General features: G+C 41.9%; 1 protein-coding gene across 3 annotated transcripts in view; it reads left to right on the top strand.

The window, feature by feature from the left end:
* Positions 1-26,809, top strand: part of rfx2 (regulatory factor X, 2 (influences HLA class II expression)) — a 62,413-nt gene that overhangs the window by 10,321 nt on the left and 25,283 nt on the right. For all 3 annotated transcript variants that reach the window (XM_042322122.1, XM_042322121.1, XM_042322123.1), the window contains one exon: positions 19,251-19,364. In XM_042322122.1, the coding sequence (XP_042178056.1) occupies positions 19,251-19,364 (114 nt within the window). The remainder of the gene's footprint in view (positions 1-19,250; positions 19,365-26,809) is intronic.

Genomic DNA, 26,809 nt, shown 5'->3' with positions numbered 1-26,809 from the left:
GGTATGCAGTATTTAACAATATGCCGGTATTAATGCACAGACCGGTTTGGGATTTTACTTCACCTTCTATAACGGTATTTACATTTTAGTAATTTAGCAGAAGCTCTTATCCAGAGAGACTTAATGTGGTGAGTCCGTACATTTTTCATACTTTTGCGTGTTTGTTAAACGTAATACGCCATGTGTAACGTCCATTTTTTAAATATTTTACTTTGCTACTTGAGTCATCTCTCTCTCTCCATGCCGCTTTCCACACAGACCTATTCCCACCCCCCGTCACTCAAGGAGCGCTTTTGTTCCTGTGATCAAGAGACATTTGCGTTCAGTCTGCATGGTCAATGCAACAATGCAATGTTGATGCTGTTTTTACCTTGCTTCTTAATATAAATCCACTAGTGTTCTATTTAAGTGATAATGCCAGATAAGCCAGTGTTTGGAGGATATATTGGCATGGGTGTTATGCCCGAGACGATGTCGAGGGCTGGCAAACTGTGCCAATATATCCTCCATACACCGGCTTCTCTGGCATTATCACTTTTATAAAATGATTTACAAACATATTCAATTAATGAGTGACATATTTTTATAAATGTTTTGATTTAATTTATTCATACTATTTCATCCTTCCACGAGATATAGTCCAGACAGACATCTAGGGCTGCTACCCAAGCCGGCTTGTCATTAGTTTTGTTGCTAGAGACTTTTTGTGCTGTATCTATCCCAGTCGTTCGTTCTAAATGTTCCATTGCCATACTGGCTGGCAACATTCTTATCGCTTGCTAGCTAGCTAACTTACAGTAACGTCAAAAAACAACAGTAGCTGCATTTGTATTTGTTTACGCTGTTTTCTAGTTACTTTTATTTCCAAAACAATTAGCTAATGAGGCGTGATTTCACCTGGCATAGAAAATGTGCTCACTCATCAGGAGTGACACTGTTGTTCAGAGGAGCTGACCAACAACACAGCTAACACAATCACTTCAAACTGAAGCTGGAAATACTGCAAACTAGCTGCACCATTTAAATTAGACCTTTATTCAATTGACATTTTCTTTGTATATATCCATAAATGATGCAAGCTGATTCATGATTTCGACTGGCTGAGAAACGCTGCCTGTCGCGTCACGTTCATTACTATGGGACAGCTGGAGATCGAATTTGAAAATTGAAACAATGTTGCGACTGTCTGAGAGACAGATGGCAAGGTTTATACAAATCTCTGCTGTTAAACTAAATATTAGTCAAAAGAAATGCGAGAATGTCTAGATGCTTTTTATAGTGGAGATTTTATAATTTGTCTGGCTGGGCTGAGACAGTGGATTGCGCAGTCAGACGGAACAGAGTAAATGGGCATTTTAACATCATAGATTTAGCCAGTGGTAACTTGTGGAATAGACAATGGCTACAACTAGCTATACAGCCTGATAATACCAGTAAAGGTATAGACCTACTGTTGCACAAAAATTACGCACATGTATCTTCTAAATCAGAGGGATACACGAAGAAAGAATATTTTAGCTACATGAAGTAGCTAAGAGAACATTCAATTTAGTCAAAGATTATAGGGTCCCCCTAGGGACTTGTCAAGTTCCTACCCTATCACAATAACTGCTCCCTTCATTTGTTGTCAAACACTGTATTTTAGTGCCCACTTTATGTTCTTTCTATTTCCATGATTCCAACAGTTCACCAAGTATTTCCTTCTAATTCGCACGTCAAATTGCAATTGCAACATTTGGTTAAATATAAGGTTATTTGCCCATATCTTGCAGACCTTCGTGGAAGAGTGGAAATTATCTCAAATGAGTGCAGGAAACGCAGAAATGTTTAAAAAGATTATTTTTTTTCAGAAGTTGAATTGAACCATTTAAAACAATAAGAATGGAGAAAAAGTTGCCACCCTAGGGTCATGCACTACCCATAATGCAAATTTGTAACTTTTGTTATTCAAAAACATAATGCTGTCATCTGATAAAAAAAATACTGTCATATGATATTTTGTCCATATCGCCCTGCCCTATCAAGTAGTTGAAAGCGCAATATTGGAGACGAGTCCTGAAACAGTTCCTCCTACAGTTTAGGGCAGTGTTCTCCAACTGACGGCCCGCTGGCTGAATTTGGCCCGTGTGTGGATTTATTTGGCCCCCCATGTTATCTGAGCAAATAAAAATATGCCTGTGATTTAGATTTTTGGACATCTGTTTCTAAGTATGCATAGTAGAGACACACTATTTCATACACAAACATAGGCAAGGTTTGATATGTTGTTTTTGTCAAATATTATATCTGTTTGGGATTCTTGTGGCCAATTCGCAGTTTTAATTATTTGTAATTTTGTTCTGTCCCCCAACCAGCCCACTGATGAATCTAGATGATCATCCCTGGTTTAGGGAAAGTCTGGACTTAGGCTAAACCTCATGAGCCTTAGCCCACTCAATGTTCTTAGTCATGGATTGTTTTGATTAAATGTGATCCATCTATGATGATACCATGCAAAAGGTCATGTTTTTCTTTGCATTATCAAAGGGAAAGCTGCTCAGCTAGTGTAGTAAGAAATCAGAGGAAGATTTCTAACAAAAGCACACGTAATGTGGAGAATATTTCTCATGACAGAGTAGCTATAGTTGAGTTTCTTTTGCCAGTATGTATGGTCTTTGCGTCTTTCTGTGTACGATTCTTTTAAGTTGCCGTTTCGGCCTCATCTTTTTAGACACTCAAATGGAAACGAGGGTATTCTGAAATACTTGAAAAGAGGTGTCTACAGTGCACACTTTACCCATTTACTAGTTCAGTCATACTGGCTAGGTTATGTCTTGGAAAGAGTCTACATTTGTCAAATTCTAAATGGTAATTTAAGGCAACATGGGAGCTACAAAGCAGTTCTATTGTTTGCTTTATGTTAATTATTATTATAGGAATGCCTTATGTTGTGGTTTCATCTGATGCCCACAATAGGCTGGTGTACAGTGCATTCGGCAAGTATTCATACCCCTGGACTTTTCCCACATTTTTTGTTACATTACAGCTTTATTCTAAAATTGATTAAAACATTTTTTTTCCCTCATCAATCTACACACTACCCCGTAATGACAAAGCACAAACAGGTTTTTAGAAATGTTTGTTTGCTCATTTATAAAATTCACATTTACATAAGTATTCAGACCCTTTACTCAGAACCTTTGGCAGCAATTACAGCCCTGAGTCTTCTTGGGTGTGACGCTACAAGCTTGGCACACCTGTATTAGGGGAGTTTCTCCCATTCTTCTCTGTAGATCCTCACAAGCTTTGTCAGGTTGGATGGGGGAGTGTAGCTGCGCAGCTATTTTCAGGTCTCTCCAGAGATGTTTGATAGGGCTCTGGCTGGGCCACTCAAGGACATTGTGACAGGTTACGAAGAAACTCCTTCATTGTCTTGTCTGTGTGCGTAGGGCCGTTGTCCTGTTGGAAGGTGAACCTTCGCTCCAGCCTGAAGTCCTCAGCTCTCTGGAGCAGGTTTTCATCAAGTATCTCTCTCTGTACTATGCTCTGTTAATCTTTCCCTATCCTGAATAGTCTCCCAGTCCCTGCTGCTGAAAAACATCCCCATAGCATGATGCTACCACCAGCATGCTTCACCATAGGGATGGGTGCCAGGTTTCCTCCAGACGTGATGCTTGGCATTCAGGCCAAAGAGTTCATCAGACCAGAGAATCTTGTTTAGGGGCCTTTTGGCAAACTCTAAGCAGGCTGTCATGTATGTGCCTTTCACTGAGGAGTGGCTTCTGTCTGGCCCTTCTACCATGAAGGCCTGGTTGGTGGAGTGCTGCAGAGATGGTTGTCCTTCTGGAAGGTTCTCCCATCTCCACAGAGGAGCTCAGTCAATGACCATCAGGTTCTTTGTCCCCTCCCCTCCCTGACCAAGTCCCTTCTCCCCCGTACTGCTCAGTTCGGCCTGGTGGCCAGCTCTAGGAAGAGTCTTGGTGGTTACAAACTTCTTCCATTTAAGAATGATGGAGGCCACTGTGTTCTTGGGGACCTTCAATGCTGCAGAAATGTTTTGGTACCCTTCCCCTGATCTGTGCCTCGACACAATCCTTTCTCGGAGCTCTACGGACAATTCCTTCACCTCATGGCTTGGTTTTTGCTCTGACATGCACGGTCAACTGTGGGACATTTTATATCGACAGGTGTGTGCCTTTCCAAATCATGTCCAATCAATTGACCTTACCGCAAGTGGACCCCAATCAAGTTGTAGAAACATCTCAAGGATGATCAATTGAAACACCTGAGCTCCATTTTGAGTCTCAAAGCAAAGGGTCCTGAATACTTATACTTAATTCTAAACCTGTTTTTGCTTTGTCATTATGGGGTATTGTGTATAGATTGCTGAGGAATTTGTTTTATTTATTTAATTTTAGAATAAAGCTGTAACCTAACAATGTGGAGTAAGTCAAGGTGTCTGAATACTTTTTGAAGGCACTGGATTTGTCTGTGCTGATAATGGCACCAACTCCATGGCATGAAATTATTTTTTTGTTGAACATTGTAAATAATTGGATTATTATAATTTTTTGCAGACCTTGACTTGGTAAATATGCATTGATGAGTGTCACTTAGGGAAGTTTAATTTATTTTGTTTATGCTATATGCGTTTGTCTAGCCTATATAAAACTGTCTCAATTCTAGCTGCCAGGTGGGAACAGGTGTTTTTTTTTTTTGTTCATTTCAGAAAGTTTTTCTATCTCGATGGGCTACAAGGTGGCATGAAAACAAAGACCTGGTGTTCCCTCAACTCTCATCACCCCTGCTGGAAAAACAGGAGATAAATGTTCATTAACGAGAGCGAGAGACACACATGCAACAGATTAGTTCTTCCCTGCACTTCTGGTTTGTTTTCCAGCAGGTTGACTTCTCTGAACTTTCTTATTCTCTAATTCTGTATTATTCAGTTTAGGGATGGATGTAAATGGGGATGGGAGGTGATGGAAATCTGGAAAGGGTTACAGAGGTGGGGGTGGTTGGGGGAGGTGTATGGGTGAACAATCTCTATGGCAACCATTTCATAATTCTTGGTCTGTCATGCCTGCGCTCCACGTTATGACGGATGGTGTTGACGGGCTGTGGGCTGTAGTGGTGACCAGAGGTGGAATCTGGGAAAGAGTGGATCCGTGGCTGGTTTAGAGGCCCCTCTCCTCTGTTAGCTGTCCAGGTCCCCTCTCCCTCCAGCCTCACCATCTGCAGACCCCAATAGCTGCTTTGATTGGATTAGCAATGAATTAATGAGACAGGCTTGAACAGCCTATGTTGTGGAAATCTCTTATCATATCTTAATTCTCTTTTTTTGTGTGAGTGCAGCGCCTGTGTGCTATCGTTATGGGTTTTTTAATAGAATCAAAAAGGCGCCAACCTGGGTTTCTTACAATGGGGATGGCTATTGGATTGGTTACCCAATAAAGATTACATTGATTGAACTCTCTTCAGAGTAGAAATGCATGTATGGAAAGCCTGTTCCTTCTCTAAGTATATTTATATGTTATATAACTGAACGAATAGGCTAGGGATCGGGGGTGGGTGTGGGGGCAGGATATGGTGAACAGAGGACTCTTGGAAAAAACAGTGCACAGACACAGGGCTAGCTGGCAATCCAAGCAGTGGTGTACAAATGTCCCCCATAAACAGGATTTAATGGCATCAAGTGTCTGTGTTATTGCCTGGTTGTTTCAACTTCCGATGTACACTAAAAGCCTCCGGAGTCGGACTAGTCTCCTCTCCTCTCCAAGGTGCTCATGTCTCGTTTCTGCTGCATGGATTAGGAAAGTTAGAAGTCATTTGTGCTTGTTTTTGAAGTGTAGAGGTGTAAACCAAGCTTAGAGGATTGGCTGTTGCCATTCTGTTGACTTAAACATTCCTCCTTTATTTGACCACTGAGTGCATAAAAACACTACATTCTGCCTTCAGTCAAGTTGAAATCAGCATGGAGTTAACATTTTTATATAATCTTTCCTCTGCATGGTATTGGAATTAGCCTGCCCTCTGTCTTCCCCCCCAGTGTCTGAAATTAATAGCTTATGTATTTATTGTTGTAAGTTTCTGCTTAGTGTGAGAGAGGGATCAGTTGGGGGATGGCATTGTTTGGTTTGGGAAGTATTCGGTTGGTTGCATAGCAACAGGCTCCTGGAAACGGGAGTGGACGGTGTTGCCACTAGCAACCGTTGTTGCTCTGCAAACAATGTGGGCCAGTGCAAACAAGAGCCAAGACTGGGCTCCTGTTTTTAATTGAACATCTGTATGTGTTTTTCTCTGAGTGCTGTTTTAAGTTAGATTTGTCAGTGACAGATGTTTAAATCTTGTCCAGATTTTCATACCAAATAGCAGGTATGACTTTATAGAACTGCACGTTTAATTTTAGACTAAAATGGTGAAGTTCTTCATTTTTCCCTCACGACTTGGTTGACTCTTTAACAGAGGGAAATTGGTCCACTCACGCAATTGTCTTAATTGCTCATTTGTGATTTGCTTGAGTGAAAACCGTCTCCTTTTGTAGGGGTTTGTGTGTGAAGTTGTCTTGGGGCTGCGAGGAGAGAGGCTGTTTTAAAGTGCAGCCCGTTTATCGTTGGGTTCTACAGTGGTGTGCTGGGGCTCCCGCTGTGTTCCGCCTTTGTGCCGCTCATAGCAGCTGGTGGGGAATTTGTGTGGCTTTTAACCTTTACTTGGGGCTCAGATCATATTGGCTGCCTGCCTGCACTTTCTCCCTTCTCCAGTCCAACGCATGGCGCACTTTACCACTCCTACCAAAGCTCCCATTTAATTGAGCTTTATGCATGAAAACCTAAAGGACAAAGCCTAGGTTTATGAGCCGCTACACCACCCCACCGTTCCCTGTCCCTCCCTTCATTGCATAATATCCGTGCTAAGGAAAGTCCAAAGATAACTGCAGGGATTCTTACCAGTGTATTTTTAACTCAACTGACACCCCACATACAAATTATTTCCTTTTAAAACATCTGACCGCTGGCGCTTTAAATACAAATGATTTCCTTTTTAAATCAATACTGCTATTATTTGCTTTGCCACAAGGAATAATGCAAGAAATAGACAAAGGAGGATGGTCCTTCTCTAGGGTCTACTCTGGACCCTTACAGAATGGTGTTCAGTTAGCCTCTGACAAATACTTGTGCAGCCCCCTCTGGTCCATCTCATGTGACGGTTGTTTGTGACTGTTTAGAGGTTACACCGAGATGGATTTGGCTTTGTCGTCTCAAACAGCTTTTATATTTAGTGAGTCCCTATTTGATCAATGGTTAGACAACGATTGACACATGCCAGCCTAAAGTAATTGAAGAATTTCAACATTAGCTCCACCATTGAGGCTATTACTCATCTAGACAGCCGATCCTCTTGTGTGGAAAATGTCAGTGGCAAACCCAGCTCTGGTAGTCCATGCCTATGATTGTGAAATGTTATTTTTCACAACAATGTTTTGCCATTTTGTTTGATTAGCTTATGTATGGTGTTGCTCACAATTGTTTTCATGGCCTAATGTTAATCTATTATTTGCCATCAGTCTTTAACTTGGTGTACAGCTCTAAAGCAATTTTCCACCAGAATTCTAAGCAATCTGCAGTTTACATTCACTCACTGTTGAACGCTATTAGAACGAGTCTCTTATGTGTCAAAATGGATTTGTAAGAAATACTGGCATTTAAAGTGCTGGGGGTGTTTGAGCAGAGGAAGAGCTGAACAGCACCTGTTGCCCACCCACTATCTTGATTTAAATGATGATTAATGACTGTCTAATCAAACAGTATTAAAAGCAGCCTGTTAATGAAGACCGTAAGCTAGTCATGCAAGCAAGCAGTGTTACTGTTTACATATGAGCTTTGATTATGGTAGATATGATAAAGCTTTGTATTATTTTTCCTGTGTATTGAAGGGGCTTTTACGGCTGTAATTGTATATGTAGGGAGTAGTTTAAATGATTTTCCTTATTCAGCCTGTGTCTGCCTGGTATGGTGGCCTTGTTTTAAAGTGGCACTGACAGTGTTTTAACTACATTGCAGATATGAAACACACTCATGTCAGTCAAAAATACCAAATTCCTAGTATATGCTACCAGCATTTATAAGAGGTTTTAAAAATCGGTTATGACTCATTGTTGGCAGAGTAGATGGATGCAGTTCAATGCATGATTAATATAATTCACCAATACATTTCTTGGTAGTACAAAAACTGCTATCGGTTTAATTCATAGCTGGCTGGGTACATTGTTTACATCCTCCACCCTTTTGGGATGCACTGTTTCAGTTTTAATGACTCTTTTTTTTTTTTTTTTTTTTTTTTAATGGATGAATGTAACTAAGGTTGGAAATGTCAATATAATCAAATTAGCAAGTGCAATGATCACAAGTCGGTCATAATGTGGCTAATAGGCTAGCATATCAATTTATGTAGGTATTTAGCTCGCTAAAAACAGCCTAATGCTAGCTAGCTGCTGCCATGTCATTGGAGCAGTGGGTGAGTGACCAACTTTTTCCCCGCATATTGTTTTTTGGTGGCTAGAGATGCAGGTGTCATTTGGTTAGTTAGTTTGCTAGCTAGGAAAGCGCTTAACATTTATTGCAATCTAGTTAGCTATGCTGAACTTTAACGACTGTTATCCAGTTAGCATATCTCTTGCGTTTTGTAAATTCACTGTCTACTCTAAATAACTGATGAATTTATGAACGTGCAACACTCGCTGAATATGACCAGTGTCAGTAAACGTTGGCAAAACAAGTAATTACATTGTTGCCAGCAGCACAGTTAGTCACTAACGCTCTAGTTAATGTTAATGACTACATAATGTAAACAGCCTAACCACCTTTGCTAGGGCATGTAAAATGGTCAGAGTGAGGTGTTCTCTCATTTGTCTGGAAGTAGCTAGCCAACTTTAACCAGTTAGCTTGGGGATTGACTGCCGTTGTGAGGAACGCTCAGATTAACCTTACTTCTCGGCCAGCGCATCCACTCTCTATAGTGCAGTGTACGCTCTGAATTTTTGAACGACCCAGAGTGCACTTTGAACGCATCCTTTAGTTGTCAATCAAATGTATTTGGCGTCAATCAAATGTATTTGGCGTCGATCAAATGAGCGGGCAGGCAGGCAAGTTCCCATTCAGTTGTCAAAACTTGGGTTGGGACAAGCATGCATTGGCAGGCAAGCTGCAGAAAGAATGAGCAGGCTACTATTCCCCATTGTTTATCAGTGCAATTTTGATGGCCAATTAGCTGAAAAAGTTTGAGTGTTTATCTAATGTTCGCTGGTTAGATTTTTAGCTCATCGCATTCTCGCTAGCATTAGTTGTTGATGTGCGTAAATGAGTGTGAGCGCCTACCTTTCCATGTTTTTGTTTTTCTTTAACAAGCATTTCGCTACATTTGCATTAACATCTGCTAACCATGTGTATGTGACCAATAAAACTTTATTTGATCAATAGGACTGTAAAATTTCCCAAATGTTAGAGGACTCCCGTGGTTTTTTTCAGAAATCCCTTTATTTTGTGGCTTTGGCGAATGTGTTCTAATCTGAATTTGTGCTGTTGCTACTAACTGTTAATATACAGTCTAGTTCAAAGTGAATGATGGCAGGCCTGTGTGGTAAATGGTTTATTTGTTTTGTAGCTCTAATTGGCTCTGGCACAGCGGTCTGCTTAGACTCCGGTCTTGGACGAGACAAATGTTTTTATTAGGTTGTATTTACTACAGTGTTTATTAATTGTCCAAACACGCCATAGAATTTTCACAAATGCCTTACTCTACGTCATTCCCAAACCTTTGAATTTATGAAAATGTGAAAATTACCATATCTAAGTGCTCTCATGTCAGAAAATGTCATTTTTCCTGGGGGTGTATATGAACAGATTTTTACTAAGATTTCATGTTGCTTTAACACTGGCAGTTCCAATTTTAAGTCTGCTCCTCCTGGCAACTGATTGACCTGAGGATGAATAAGTAATGGGAGTGGCATGTCTAAGGAGCGATTTCAGTGGCAACAGAAATTGTATTTAAATTTGATTTCAGTTCCAATTGATTGTGTAGAGTTTAATATTTTAATTTGTAATGCACAAATTGAATATATGAATTAAAATTAAATTAATCTATTTAAAATTGTGTTCAATTATTAAATGTAAATTTAATATGATAGTTTGAATATGTACAGCACCAGTTAAGTTTGGACACCTACTCATTCAAAGGTTTTACTAAAATGTTTTACTATTTTCTACATTGTAGAATTATAGTGAAGACATCAACTATGAAATAACAAAGTATTTAACAAATAAAAATACATTGATGACAGCTTTGCACACTCTTGGCATTCTCTCAACCAGCTTCATGAGGTAGTCACCTGGAATGCATTTCTATTAATAGGTGTGCCTTGTTAAATGTTCATTTGTGGAATTTCTTTCCTTATTGCGTTTCAGCCAATCTGTTGTGACAAGGTTGGGGGGTGTAATACAGAGTTTTGTAAAAGACCATGTCCATATTTATGGCAAGAACAGCTCAATTTTTTTTAACCTTTATTTAACTAGGCAAGTCAGTCAAGAACAAATTCTTATTTTCAATGACGGCCTAGGAACAGTGGGTTAACTGCCTGTTCAGGGGCAGAACGACAGATTTGTACCTTGTCAGCTCGGAGATTTGAACTTGCAACCTTCCGGTTACTATTTCACATGAGGTAGCTGCATTCCTTTGCTTTTCTGAAGACAAAATAATTATCCGGTTGGAATATTATTGAAGTTTTATGTTAACATCCTAAAGATTGATTCCATGTTTCTACAGACAGTAATGGAACTTTTTGGCATTTCATCTGCAACTAGGGAACGCGCTTCATGACTTTGGATTTGTTTACCAAACAAACTTTGCAAACAAAAGTAGCTCTTTGGACATGATGGACATTATCGAATAAATCAAACATTTAATGTGGAACTGGAATTCCTGGGAGTGCATTCTGATGAAGATCATCAAAGATAAGTGAATATTTATAATGTTATTTCGGATTTCTTTTGACTCCAACATGGCGGATATCTCTTGTTTTCTGAGCGCCGTTCTCAGACTATTGCATGGTTTGCTTTTTCCATATCTGACACAGCGGTTGCATTAAAGAGTAGTGTATCTATATTTCCATGTCTAACTATTTTGTATTTTCATCGACATTTATAATGAGTATTTCTGTAAAATGATGTGGCTCTCTGCAATATCACCGGATGCTTTTGGAACAAGTGAACATAAATGCACCAATGTATACTGAGATTTTTTGATATACACTGCTCAAAAAAATAAAGAACACTAAAATAACACATCCCAGATCTGAATGAATGAAATGTTCCTTTTTAAATACTTTTCTTTACATAGTTGAATGTGCTGACAACAAAATCACAAACAAATTATCAATGGAAATCAAATTTATCAACCCATGGAGGTCTGGTTTTGGAGTCACGCTCAAAATTAAAGTGGAAAACCACACTACAGGCTGATCCAACTTTGATGTAATGTTCTTAAAACAAGTCTAAATGAGGCTCAGTAGTGTGTGTGGCCTCCACGTGACTGTATGACCTCTCTACAAGGCCTGGGCATGCTCCTGATGAGGTGGCGGATGGTCTCCTGGGGGGATCTCCTCCCAGACCTGGACTAAAGCATCCGCCAACTCCTGGACAGTCTGGTGCAACGTGGCGTTGGTGGATGGAGCGAGACATGATGTCCCAGATGTGCTCAATTGGATTCAGGTCTGGGGAACGAACGGGCCAGTCCATAGCATCAAGGCCTTCCTCTTGCAGGAACTGCTGACACACTCCAGCCACATGAGGTCTAGCATTGTCTTGCATTAGGAGGAACCCAGGGCCAACCGCTCCAGCATATGGTCTCACAAGAGTTCTGAGGATCTCATCTCGGTACCTAATGGCAGTCAGGCTACCTCTGGCGAGCACATGGAGGGCTGTGCGGCCCCCCAAAGAAATGCCACACCATGACTGACCCACCTCCAAACCGGTCAAGCTGGAGAACGTTCTGCTGCCTGCAACATTCTCCACGGTGTCTCCAGACTCTGTCACGTCTGTCACATGTGCTCAGTGTGAACCTGCTTTCATCTGTGAAGAGCACAGGGCGCCAGTGGCGAATTTGCCAATCTTGGTGTTCTCTGGCAAATGCCAAATGTCCTGCACGGTGTTGGGCTGTAAGCATAACCCCCACCCGTGGATGTCGGGCCCTCATACCACCCTCATGGAGTCTGTTTCTGACCGTTTGAGCAGACGCATGCACATTTGTGGCCTGCTGGAGGTCATTTTGCAGGGCTCTGGCAGTGCTCCTCCTTGCACAAAGGCGGAGGTAGCGGTCCTGCTGCTGGGTTGTTGCCCTCCTACGGCCTCCTCCACGTCTCCTGATGTACTGGCCTGTCTCCTGGTAGCGCCTCCATGCTCTGGACACTACGCTGACAGACACAGCAAACCTTCTTGCCACTGCTCGCATTGATGTACCATCCTGGATGAGCTGCACTACCTGAGCCACGTGTGTGGGTTGCAGACTCCGTCTCATGCTACCACTAGAGTGAAAGCACCGCCAGCATTCAAGTGACCAAAACATCAACCAGGAAGCATAGGAACTGAGAAGTGGTCTGTGGTCATCACCTGCAGAACCACTCCTTTATTGGGGGTGTCTTGCCAATTGCCTATAATTTCCACCTGTTGTCTATCACATTTGCACAACAGCATGTGAAATTGATTGTCATTCAGTGTTGCTTCCTAAGTGGACAGTTTGATTTCACAGAAGTGTGATTGACTTGGAGTTACATTGTGTTGTTTAAGTGTTCCCTTTATGTTTTTTGAGCAGTGTAAATATGAACTTTATCGATCAAAACATACATGTATTGTGTAACATGAAGTTCTATGAGTGTCATCTGATGAAGATCATCAAAGGTTAGTGATTAATTTTATCTCTTTTTGTGACTCCTCTTTGGCTGGAAAAACATGTGTTTTTCTGTGGCTTGGCTCTGACCTAACATAATCGTTTGTGGTGCCTTCACTGTAAAGTCTATTTGAAATCAGATACTCTGGTGGGATTAACAACAAGATTACCTTTAAAATTGTATAAGATACATGCATGTTTGAGGAATTTTAATGATAAGATTTCTGTTTGAATTTGGCGCTCTGCACTTTCACTGGCTGTTGTCATATCAAAAATAAATAAAAGTAACAAATGATTAAATAGCAGCAGTAAAATAACAATAGTGAGGCTATATACAGGGGGTACCAGTACAGAATCAATGTGTGGGGGCACTGGTTAGTCGAGGAAATATGTACATTTAGGTAGAGTTATTAAAGTGACTATGCTTAGATAATAACAGAGTAGCAGCAGCCTAAAGGAGGAGGGGGCGGTGCAAATAGTCTTGGTCACCTCCCTTCTTGGTTACAGCCAAGACATTCCGTCCCCTCCTGGATCAGGATCCCTGTTGTGTATACATATATATTTGTTTATAGCGCCCCATGTGTGCACATTTGGTGGTACAGAAACGGTATGGAAATCTGGATACTTCCTAACCCTAATTATTAGGGTGGAGACATGAGCATCTCGTCATTATGTACAGATCTCTAACTAAAGTAACACCAACATCTTTTTAGGGAGCTGTAATGAGGTGACCAATAATGGTTGCAATTGAGATCAGCTGTGTGCCTATGATGGTTTAACGAGACATCAGCTTTCAATAATCTAGTGCCATTGATGGTTGCAATAGGCCGTTATTATTTTTTGTTTATTTTCCATTAGGTGACATTCTGTAGGCTAACCGTTAGCCTCTCCATTGTTACATAATGAAAGGTGTGAACTAATAATAGGCTGCTGTGTTTCCCTGGCTGAGTTCATGAGCTGACTTGGGCCATCAGTTGATTGACAGATGTAGGCCTACTGTAGAACGATACATCTTCCTCCAGTGTGGATGCTGGGCCACATATTATAGTTGGGCTATGTAGAATTTCTAGAGGTGGGTAGAGTACTGGAAATCGGTACTTAATTGTAATTTACTCGAGTAAAAGTAGCCCTCTTAAGAAACTACTTGAGTAAAAAAGTATCTGGTCAGAATACCATACTAAATTTGTAATTAGTTATTTGTTACGCCTTCTGATAAACTGTGACAGCAAACAAAAAGAACAACTTATTAATTGCACTATTTAAGCCTGCCAGCACGGTCTTGCAGATGTCATCCAGCACAGGTAGTTTCCAATGAAGACTGACATCAGTCTGTAGGCTGTACAATTTAAATGACTGTCTTATTCAAAGTTGACTTAATATATATCAGTGTGCTTAATTTGATCAAGTAAATGGTACTCGAGACAATGGAATAATTTTACAATTTCAATAGCCTTAATGAAAATTTATTTCACAATATAGTTTCAAGTACATGTGGTGGTGAATGCGTACTAAAGACTTACAAGTGTGATTCATATTTCACTCTGAAAGAAATATCCAGGAGAGTCAGGTAATTATTACAACATCAATTTCACTATCAATCATGACACATTTCAGCATGTAGTTAAACATCACGTAGGTATTTAGGTAAGAATGTTGGTAATAAATAATCAGTGCAGAACTCAATTGCCAAAGTCGACTAAATCATATTTTTCTTGCAAAAGTAAGATTTACCCTCCTCTTGCGAACCTCTCCTTTCCACTGTATTTTCCTTCTCTTGCGAACCTCTCCTCTCCACTGTATTTATTTTCTTGGCTGGCCTATTTTTCTCACCCTCGGTTGTGCCGCTACAAGCTGTAAATAAAGGCGCACACACACAATGTATTTCTAGTATGTGGCACAAAAAGCTTACGGAGATGATACACTGACTGTATGACATGTGCTTTATAGTTCTTGTCATAAAAACAGAATGGCATTTATATATATACACACACACACACACACACACACACACACACACACGGAGTAAAAGGGAGAGCAATGGATTTGGGAGGGTGCTGCGCTGGACTGACCGGTTAACCTAGCTAACGTTATCAAGCTACATGGTTGACACTGCAGCTGGCTAGCTTGCACAACTTGCCACATTGGCTTCAGAAACCCCCAGAAGGTTCTGTTTGCCACAGAGAGCGTTCATTCTATGTGCCGACTACAACAGTGAAATGCTTACTTACAAGCCCTTAACCAACAATGCAGTTAAAAAAATAAGTAAAAAATAGATCAATAAAAGTATCAAGTCCTTAAAGAGCAGCAGTAAAATAACAATAGCGAGGCTATATACAGGGGGTACCCGTACAGAGTCAATGTGCGTGGCCACCAGTTAGTCGAGGTAATTGCGGTACTGTAATATGTAGGTAAAGTGACTATGCATAGATATTAGAGTAGCAGCAGTATAAAGGGGGAGGGGAGCAGCAATGCAAATAGTCTGGGTAGCCATTTGATTATCTAGTCAGGGGTGTTATGGCTTGGGGGTAGTAGTTGTTAAGGAGCCTTTTGGACCTAGACTTGATGCTCTGGTACCACTTGCCGCTCTGACACCGCCTGGTATAGAGGTCCTGGATGGCAGGAAGCTTGGCCCCAGCGATGTACGCACTACCCTCTGTGTAGTACCTTGTGGTCAGAGGCCGAGCAGTCGGAGCCGGTATAGTACGATTCTTGGTCCTTTATTGGCGCTTTGCCCGCCTGGTGGATCTTCGGGGGGGGGGGGCATAGCGGAATTTCTTTTACGTTTGCGGGTTCGAGTCCCACTCCTTGAACGCGCAGCTCTGCCCTTTATTGTGGATGTTGCCTTTAATCCACAGCTTCTGGTAGGGTTATGTACACTACCGTTCAAAAGTTTGGGGTCACTTAGAAAAGTTCTTGTTTTCCATTAAAACGTACATGAAATGAGTTGCAAAATGAATAGGAAATCTAGTCAAGATGTTGACCAGGTTTATAAATAATGATTTTTAATTGAAATAATAATTGTCCTTCAAACTTTGTTTTTGTCAAAAAATCCCAAAAATTGTCAAATCCTCCATTTGCAGCAATTACAGACCTTTGGCATTCTAGTTGTCAAAATTTGTTGAGGTAATCTGAAGAGATTTCACCCCATGCTTCCTGAAGCACCTAGATTTCGTGCACCAGCTGCTGTTTACAAATACATAGCCACCCCTTGTCTTACCAGAGACGCCTGTTCTGTCCTGCCGAAAAAGCATAAAACCCGCCAGCTGTGTTACTCAGCCACGACTCGGTGAAACATAAGATATTGTTTTTAATGTCCTGTTGGTAGGATATACGTGCTCGTTTATTACCCAATGATTGTACGTTGGCAAATAGGACCGATGGTAAAGGCAGGTTACCCACTCGCCGTCCGATCCTTACTAGGTACCCAGATTCAATCTGTTCTCCTCTACCTTTCCTGGCTGGCAAAGAACAAGGATATCTCTGGTTTTGAATCTGCATTCAGATTCAGTTCTTTAAATTCATCTGAAAATGTGAAGTAGATATATACTGCTCAAAAATAAAGGGAACACTTAAACAACACAATGTAACTCCAAGTCAATCACACTTCTGTGAAATCAAACTTTCCACTTAGGAAGCAACACTGAATGACAATCAATTTCACATGCTGTTGTGCAAATGGAATAGACAACAGGTGGAAATTATAGGCAATTAGCAAGACACCCCCAATAAAGGAGTTGTTCTGCAGGTGGTAACCACAGACCACTTCTCAGTTCCTATGCTTCCTGGCTGATGTTTTGGTCACTTGAATGCTGGCGGTGGTTTCACTCTAGTGGTAGCATGAGACGGAGTCTGCAACCTACACAAGTGGCTCAGGTAGTGCAGATCATCCAGGATGGCACATCAATGCGAGCAGTGGCAAGAAGGTTTGCTGTGTCTGTCAGCGTAGTGTCCAGAGCATGGAGGCGCTACCAGGAGACAGGCCAGTACATCAGGAGACGTGGAGGAGGGCAACAACCCAGCAGCAGGACCGCTACCTCCGCCTTTGTGCAAGGAGGAGCAGGAGGAGCACTGCCAGAGCCCTGCAAAATGACCTCCAGCAGGCCACAAATGTGCATGTGGCTGCTCAAACGGTCAGAAACCGACTCCATGAGGGTGGTATAAGGGCCCGACGTCCACCATGCAGGACATTTGGCATTTGCCAGAGAACACCAAGATTGGCAAATTCGCCACTGGCGCCCTGTGCTCTTCACAGATGAAAGCAGGTTCACACTGAGCACATGTGACAGACGTGACAGAGTCTGGAGACACCGTGGAGAACGTTCTGCTGCCTGCAACATCTTCCAGCATGACCGGTTTGGCGGTGGGTCAGTCATTTCTTTGGGGGGCCGCACAGCCCTCCATGTGCTCGCCAGAGGTAGCCTGACTGCCATTAGGTACAGAGATGAGATCTTCAGACCCCTTGTGAGACCATATGCTGGAGCGGTTGGCCCTGGGTTCATCCTAATGCAAGACAATGCTAGACCTCATGTGGCTGGAGTGTGTCAGCAGTTCCTGCAAGAGGAAGGCCTTGATGCTATGGACTGGCCCGTTCATTCCCCAGACCTGAATCCAATTGAGCACATCTGGGACATCATGTCTCGCTCCATCCACCAACGCCACGTTGCACCACAGACTGTCCAGGAGTTGGCGGATGCTTTAGTCCAGGTCTGGGAGGAGATCCCTCGGGAGACCATCCACCACCTCATCAGGAGCATGCCCAGGCATTGTAGGGAGGTCATACAGGCACGTGGAGGCCACACACTACTGAGCCTCATTTTGACTTGTTTTAAGAACATTACATCGAAGTTGGATCAGCCTGTAGTGTAGTTTTCCACTTTAATTTTGAGTGTGACTCCAAATCCAGACCTCCATGGGTTGATAAATTTGATTTCCATTGATAATTTGTGTGTGATTTTGTTGTCAGCACACTCAACTATGTAAAGAAAAGTATTTAAAAATAATATTTCATTCATTCAGATCTAGGATGTTATTTTAGTGTTCCCTTTATTTTTTTGAGCAGTGTGTGTGATAATCAAAGATATATATATATATATTTGATTAACTTGAAATTATAGTTTGTAAACAGTATTCACTGTCAGTGTATGATATCTACCATTTTGAATATTCCATTAAATGTATTAATTAAATTCCGTTTTAAATCATGAAATATAAGTTATGTCTTCATTCAATGATCCAATTTGTGCATTACAAATGCAAAAATGTTAAATTCCGTATCATAAAACAAATTCAGAATTATGGAATTCAAATACAATTTCATTTGGTTATGAAATCACTCCATACGTATCCATGTCTGCTGACTAATTAGGCGTAATTTGTTTTAGCTCCTGATCTTCTAGAGGTGTGGTGCCTTCCCTCCTGCAAGACCCCCAACCCCTCCCCCCCCTCCATCTCCCTTGCTTTGTGGCCACACTCGAAAGTTCCTGTGCATGAGCTTTATAAATAAGAGAAAGGATGAAACAGTGGCGGGAGGGAGGAGAGCGGGGCAGAGTTGGGGTTGGTCGTCATGGATTCCTCACCATAGCAACCGGCAAACGTTTACAAAGCATTGAGGAATTTCCTGATATCAGCTGGATTATTGGAGCCCCCAGAGAACTGCTCTCATTTGAAACAAACGCTGCATATCGTCAGTACCCTGGCAGGGGTAGGAGCCCCACGGCCATTTTCTTTCTTTTTCTCTCTCTTCTTTGGGGGCTGTGGAAGTTTTTTATTTTATTTTCTATCCCTCCCTCTCCCCTCTTTCTTTCTCTGAAAGAGAGAGCCTTTGTCACTTTTTTTTTTTTCTTGCTCTTCTCACTCCCTTTTGCCATGCTGTGCATATTTTCTTCCAATGTTCGAGAGTGTTTACAGTTTGGAGGACCGGGCCTGACAATACTCACAACTGTTTTCAACTCAACTTTTTCCACCTGCTTCTTTCCTAGCAGCTGGACTTCTACTAAGCAGCTGTTTAGTGTTGCTGGCTTTACCAGTGTTAATGTTCCAGTAATAAAGGCCAGAAGTAAGGTGGCTCTGAGGTGACTCCGTGTGACTTGGCAGGGGCCTCGAGCCTGGTCTGGACCCCCCCGGGGCAATATGAAAGCCCTGGCCCTTCTCTCAGGCATGCTGTGAAAAGCCCATTTGTTTGGCATGGCAGCACATGTGCAGGCCTGGCTCTGAGTAGGGATGCATGCTGTCTGTTCTCCTGTCCTGTCTGGCAGGGCTGTGCATCTTGTCTCTTGCATATCCTAGTGCTCACTCCTCCTCTTCCCTGTCCCTCCTCATCCCTCTCTCCCCTGTAGGTTCCCAGCATGCAGAGTTCAGAGGGAGGGTCCGATTCGTCGTCCAGTGTGGCGCTGCGTACGTCCACCTCCGCCCAGGCCCCCGTGGTGCAGCCTGTCCCAGCCTCACAACAGGTAAACCACTACACTATCGACAAGACGGTCCCTAGTTTTGTTGCACCTGGACAACTGTTCAGTCGTGTGGTCAGGTGCTACAAAGAGGAACCTCTGAAAATTACAATTGGCTCAGAACAAGGCAGCACGGCTGGCTCTTAAAGTTAACATTAAATTATATGCATGTAAATCTCTCATGGCTCGAAGTGGAGGAGAGATTGACTTCATCACTACTTATTTTTGTAAAGTGTTGACATGCTGAATGCACTGAGGTGTCTGTTCAAACTACTAGCACACAGCTCGGACACCCATGCATACTCCACAAGACATGCCACCAGAGGTCTCTTCACAGTCCAGAATAGACAGACTATGGGAGGTGCGCAGTACTACATAGAGCCATGGCTACATGGAACTCTATTCCACATCCAGTAACTGATGCGAGCAGATAAAAATACACCTTATGGAACAGCGGGGACTGTGATGAGACACAGACACACGCTTACACATAAGACGCACTCTACACACACACGTACACATGTATTTTGTATTGTAGAGTAGTGGCCTGAGGGAACACACTTAATGTGTTGTGAAAAATGTTATGAAATGTCATGTAGTATTTTAAATTGTATAGAACTGCCTTAATGTTGCTGGACCCCAGTAAGAGTAGCTGCTGCCTTGGCTAATGGGGATCCTTAATAAATAAATATACAAAACCAGGCTGTACTCTCTCACATGCAGCGCAGTGGGTCTCTCTCACTCAAACATAACCCTACCTCACAGTACTAGGGCTGTGGCGGTCATGACATAATTTTGTGAGCTGGTTATTGTCATCTGGTTATTGACCGTTAATTAACATTTAACATATCCACGCCTCCACACATTTGAGCCGCTGATGCACGCCTTTGGAACTTCTACATTTAAAACATTTAATTTAATATACACATCACAATAAATACATTATTTTAGTCAGGTCTAAAGGAAATGTATAAAATGTATTTCAGAAGAACAGAATAGGAGTTGGCCTTCTGTAGGCCTACGTTATCTGGCTATGCTCCATGCCATAGGCTGTAGGCTTGGTCATTTAGCTGACAAGATATGCTTATAAATTTGTGACATAAATTATATTCTTCTTACTATAAATTCAACTTAGCTGAATAAAATAGTAAGGATATTTTTCCCTTTACAGAGGGAGTGCGCGTATGAAGTGGTTATGTTGAGCTACAAGTTAACATTTTGAAAGTACTCCTGTATGCTAGATTTAGAGTTATTTGACAACTTTAGTTGTGAATGATACAAACCTTAGAATGTTTTAGAAATCAAATGTATATGGGCTGTGTGGTATGACTGTAGACTATTGATGATTTGATAAAATAGCTAAATAAGCTTGCGCCCTGTTCCTTGCCTCAGGCTGCATAGCTGTTCTCTCATCTAGTGATCATATTTTCACCCATCAGACAATTTTCAATTTAATCTTGTCTTTACTAATATGTAAAATTAGTTTAGATTTAGAATGGCTCATTATCAAATAAAAGGGGCAGGGGAAAAATGCATGTCATCTATATGTAATCGAATGGCGCCGAAGAACATGGCTGACGTTTTACATTCTCTCAATCAATTGTGCAATTTTCTTTTTAAATGCGTTTTTGTAGAACTTATTTTTTTTACTTATTGTGTACATAATGTTGCTGCTACCGTCTCTCCGAAAATAACTTCTGGACATCAGAAAAGCGATTACTCACCACGGACTGGAAGAAACGTTTTCCTTTTAATGAGTCCGACGAGAAGGATATCCTGCTTTCACTTGAACAGGCCCAGAGCCATGCCCTTTGCGTGAAGAAGACGCTGGGAAAGGGGACCCAGATCGGGGTTCCTTTTGAGAAGCCAGAGGCAAGCGAGTAAACTACCAATGGCTTTGATTCTTGTTGCTAACGTGCAGTCGTTGGAAAATAAAATGTATGACCTATTATTAAGATGATCCTACCAACGGGGCATTAAACTGTAACATCTTATGTTTCACCGAGACGTGGCTGAAAGAAGAAACGGATAAGATAGAGCTGGCGGTATTTTCCATGCACCGGCACTTACCTCTAAGACGAGGGGTGGGGTATGTGTGTATTTTTGTCAATAACAGCTGGTGCGCGATGTCTAATTAAAGAAGTCTCGAGGTATTGCTCGCCTGAGGTGTAGAATACCTTATGATAAGTTGTCGACCACACTATCTACCTAGAGTTCTCATCTGTATTATTCGTTGCAGTCTATTTACCACCACAAAGCGAAGCTGGCATTAAGACCTCTCTCAACCAACTCTGTTAAGGCCATAATCAAAGAAGAAAATGCTCACCCAGAAGCGGCACTTCTCCAAATTTTTACCAGCATGACACGTGCAACCGGGGGGAGAGAAATCCTAGACCACCTTTACTTCACACGCAGCGATGCATACAATTCTTTCTCTTGCCCTCCATTTGGTAAATCCGACCACAATTCTATCCTCCTGATTCCTGCTTACAAGCAGAAACTAGAGAAAGAAGTACCAGTGACTCGCTCACTAGGCAAGTGGTCAGATGCCGCACTACAGGACTGTTTTGCTTGCACAGACTGCAATATGTTCCGGGATACATCCAATGACATTGAGGAATACCCCACCTGTCATCGGCTTCATCAATAAGTGCATCGACGACGTCATCCCCCACAGTGACTATGTACATATCCCAACCAGAAGCCATGGATTACAGGCAACATCTACATCGAGCTAAAGGCTAGAGCTGCCGCTTTCAAGGAGCGAGGGACTAATCCGGACGCTTATAAGAAATCTTGCTATGCCCTTGGACGAACCATTAAACAAGCAAATCGTCAATACAGGATTAAGATTGAATCCTGCTACACCGGCTCTGACGCTCGTCAGATGTGGCAGGGCTTGAAAACTATTACGGACTACGAAGGAAAACCCAGATGCGAGCTGCCCAGGGACGCGAGCCTACCAGATGAGCTAAATGCGTTTATTTTTTATGCTCGCTTCGAGGCAAGCAACACTGAAGCATGCACGAGAGCACTAGCTGTTCTGGATGTGACTGTGTGATAATGCTCTCGGTAGCTGATGTGAGCGAAACCTTTTAAACAGGTCAACATTTACAAAGCCACTGGGCTAGACGGATTACCAGGATGTGTACTCAAAGCCTGCACGGACCAAGTGTCTCTCCCTGACTGAGTCTGTAATACCGACATGTTTCATGCAGACCACCATAGTCCCTGTGCCCAAGGAAGCGAAGGTAACCTGCCTAAATGATTACCGCCCTGTGGCACTCACGTCAATAGCCATGAAGTGCTTTGAAAGGCTGGTCATGGCTCACATCAACAGCATATTCCCGGACACCCCAGACCCACTCCAATTTGCATACCCCCCCAACAGATCCACAGATGACGCAATCTCAATTGCACTACACACCACCCTTTCTCACCTAGACAAAAGGAACACCTATGTGAGAATGCTGTTCATTGACTACAGCTCAGTGTTCAACACCATAGTGCTCATGAAGCTCATCACTAAGCTAAGGACTCTGGGACTAAACACCTCCCTCTGCAACTGGATCCTGGACTTCCTGACGGGCCACCCCTAGGTGGTAAGAGTAGGCAGTAATATGTCTTCCTGATCCTTAACACTAGGGCCCCTCAGGGTGTGTACTTAGTCCCCTACTGTATTCCTTGTTCACGCACGACTGTGTGGCCTAACATGACTCCAACACCCATCAAGTTTGCTGATGACACAACAGCGATAGGCCTGATCACCGACAATGATGAGATGGCCTATAGGAAGGAGGTCAGCGAACTGTCTGTGGTGCCAGGACAACAACTTCTCCCTCAATGGGAGCAAGACAAATGAGCTGATCGTGGACTACAGGAAAAGGTGGGACGAACAGGCCCCCATTAACATCGACGGGGCTGTAGTGGAGCAGGTTGAGAGCTTCCATGTTCCTTGGCGTCCACATCACCCACGATCTATCATGGTCCAAACACACCAAGACAGTCGTGAAGAGGGCACAAAAAAACCTTTTCCCCTGAAAATATTTTGCATGGGCCCCCACATCCTCAAAAGGTTCTACAGCTGCACCATCGAGAGCATCCTGACCGGTTGCCTCACCGCCTGGTATGGCAACTGCTCAGCATCTGACCGTAAGGTGCTACGGAGGGTAGTGTGAACGGCCCAGTACATCACTGGGGTCAAGCTTCCTGCCATCCAGAACCTATATAAAAGGCGGTGTCGGAGGAAAGCCCATAAAATTGTCAGACTCCAGTCACCCATGTTATAGACTGTTTTCTCTGCTACCGCACGGCAAGCGGTACCGGAGCTCCAAGTCTAGGAACAAAAGGCTCCTCAACAGCTTCTACCCCCAAGCCATTAAACTGCCGAACAATTCATAAAAATCACCACCGGACAATTAACATTGACCCCCTCCCCCTTGTACACTGCTGCTACTTGCTGTTTTTTTTTTAACCTATGCATAGTTACTTCGGCTCCACCTACATGTACAGATTACCTCAACTAGGCTGTACCCCTGCACACTGACTCTGTACCGGTGCCCCCTGTATATAGCCTCGTTCTTCTTGTTACTTTTTATTTTAGCCTACTTGGTAAATGGTTTCTTGAACTGCACTGTTGGTTAAGGTTGACTTTACCATTTTCACGGTGAAGTCGACACTTGTTGTATTCGGCGCATGTGGCAAATAAAGTTTGATTTGAATAGCGAATGGAGGCCGCGTGCTTTCCCTACGGTCTATTTTATTATACTTGGGTTTTTTCTTTACCTACTATAACGGTATTTAAATGTTTAGTTTGTTAAATGTGATACACCGTGTAACATCCGTTTTTATAGTTTACTTTGCTACTTGAGTCTTCTCTCTCTATGCCACTTTCCACACAGACCTAGCCCCTTCACTCAAGGAGCGCATTTGTTCCTCGAGCACTAGACACTTGTGTTCAGTCTGCATGGTGAATGTAGCACATGCAACAATTTTGATGACAGATGCTGTTTTCACTTTGCTTCTTAATATAAATCCACTAGCGTTCTATAATTGCATTATTAGTTTGTATTTCTTACATCTGCAAACAGCTCATTTGTATTTTATTAGCAAGTTGGTCCTAAATCTTGTTAGCTGCTAATCACTAATGCTAATCGATAGCTAGCTAATAAATGTACTGAGTCAGCAAATGTAATTAGCTATACAGCCTGATAATACCAGTGATGGTGTAGACCAAAATCAGCATGTTTGTGAAACAGTATCTTCTAAATCAAAGAAGAAGAGAAGCTGAGAGAACATTAAATGTAGCTAAATATTATAGGGTGCCCTAGGAAACACTTAAGTGATAATGCCCTCAATGCCGGTGTTTGGAGAATATATTGGAACGGGTGTTAGTCCCGGGTTACCAACATATTCAAATAATGATTTTTGACATTTTCATTAATGTTAATTGATTAATTTAATCATACTATTTAATCCTTCCACAAGATATAGTCCTGACACACATCTAGGGCTGCTACCCAAGCCGGCTGGTTGTTCGTTCTATCGGTTCGGGTGCCAGAGACTCAATCCAGTTTTTCTGTATCAATGGACTCAACCCAGTTCGTTCGAAATGTTCCATTGCCATATTGGCTGGCAACATTCTTATCCCTTGCTTGCTAGCTAGCCAACTGCAGCTAACTTACAGTAACGTCAAACAGTGCAGCCAGAATAACAACAGTAGCAGCATTTGCATTTGTTTAAGCTGTTTTCTAGTCACATGTATTTGGATACATCCATAGCAATGAGCTAATGGGGCACTATTTTGCTTGGCATAGAAAATGTGCTCTCTCGTCAGGACACTGTTGTTCAGAGGAGCTAGCCAACAACACAGCTAACATAATCACTTAACTAAAAAAAGACTGCAATCTAGCTGCACTTTGTTTTCATTTGGATTTTTTTCCACCACATTATATTTCTTTGTATATATCTATAAAAATTCTGCCAGCTGATTCATGATTTCGACTGACTGAAGCACTGCCTGCTTGTCTCGTCCAGATCTTGACACGGTCATTACTATGGGACAGCTGGAGATTGTTTCAAATTCAATGTTGCAAATGTCAGAGAGACAGACAGCAAGGTTTTTACAAATCTCTGTTGTTGAAAACTAAATGTTACTCTAAAAGAAATGTGAGATAATGTCTAGATTTTTATAGTGGAGATCAAGTTTATAAAGTGCCTGGTTGGACAGAGACAGTGGATTGCGCAGTCAGAACAGAGTAAATAGGCATTTTACTTCATATATATATAGATAGATAGATCCTGTGGTAACTTGCGGAATAGACACCGGCTGGAATGCGGTTTTAACCAATCAGCATTAGAACCACCTGTTGTTTAATTGTCAACGTCCTACCCTGTAACAATAACTCCTCCCTGGCACTTTCATTTGTCACGTCAAACACTGTATTCAAGTCCCCTCTATTTTATTCTATGGAATTTGAATGATCATTCTAGTTCCATGATTCCAACAGTTCACCCAAATTGCAAAATTTGCTTAAAAATAAGGCCTTTGATTGTTTGCCCATATTGTGCAGTCCTACTTGGCAGTGTGGAAATTCTCAAATTAGTGTAGGTAATGCAGCAATTGCTGAAAGTGCATTAAAAATGTTTTTGAAGTTGACCAGTTTAAAACAATCAGAATGGAGACAGAGCCATTGAAATCACTTAGAATGTATGTGTTGCCACCTTATGGCCTCCCCGTCATACCGTCCAATTTTTAAATAATGACAACCCGTCTGTACACTCGAGAATGGAATAAAGGAGAGTATAGGAGATGGAAACACATGGTGAGATATTCTGTAGCTAAAGGTAATGTGTTGCCCAATTAATGATGAAAATATAAAACATTCCCTGTTACTAAGCTATTCAAAATCAAATTCACAATCAATGAACCAACAGCATTGTCTATGGCTATATTATGTTCTCTCCGAGACTCATTGATTGACATTTTGGAGCGTAGCATAAGGTAACCAGTTCATCCAGTATACATAATACAGTCCACACTCAAAGGCGATTACTAAAAACAAATGTTTTAAATGTTGGAGTATAGGCCAGACCAATTATGTACCAAAGTCATCTTAAATCATTTTAGTTTTTTTTGCAATGAGTAATATGCCGTAGGGTACGTATTGTATAATGGCAAAATAATAATATGCCAATGAGCGTTTTGAATTAATCATCACCTTAGATAGTGCTGTCCATTTCGTTGTTATGCTTTGAAACAACATCCACAACAACCATGCTTTACACTGTTTCAACCTGCTGTTGAACTTCTTTCTTCAAATTGATCATCACAGTTATGTAAGTATGATAGACCTACTGTTGTGATAAGTGTTTGATGTGACTTTAGATTGCATTTGCACTGACGTCAGTGGTTAGAGGGACAATAGAGCCCTAGGTACCAGGCCATTAGG

This window comes from Oncorhynchus tshawytscha, linkage group LG05, assembly GCF_018296145.1.
Source record: "Oncorhynchus tshawytscha isolate Ot180627B linkage group LG05, Otsh_v2.0, whole genome shotgun sequence".
In the NCBI taxonomy this organism is placed as follows: Eukaryota; Metazoa; Chordata; class Actinopteri; order Salmoniformes; family Salmonidae; genus Oncorhynchus; species Oncorhynchus tshawytscha.
This window is presented reverse-complemented; position numbering and strand designations above follow the sequence as displayed.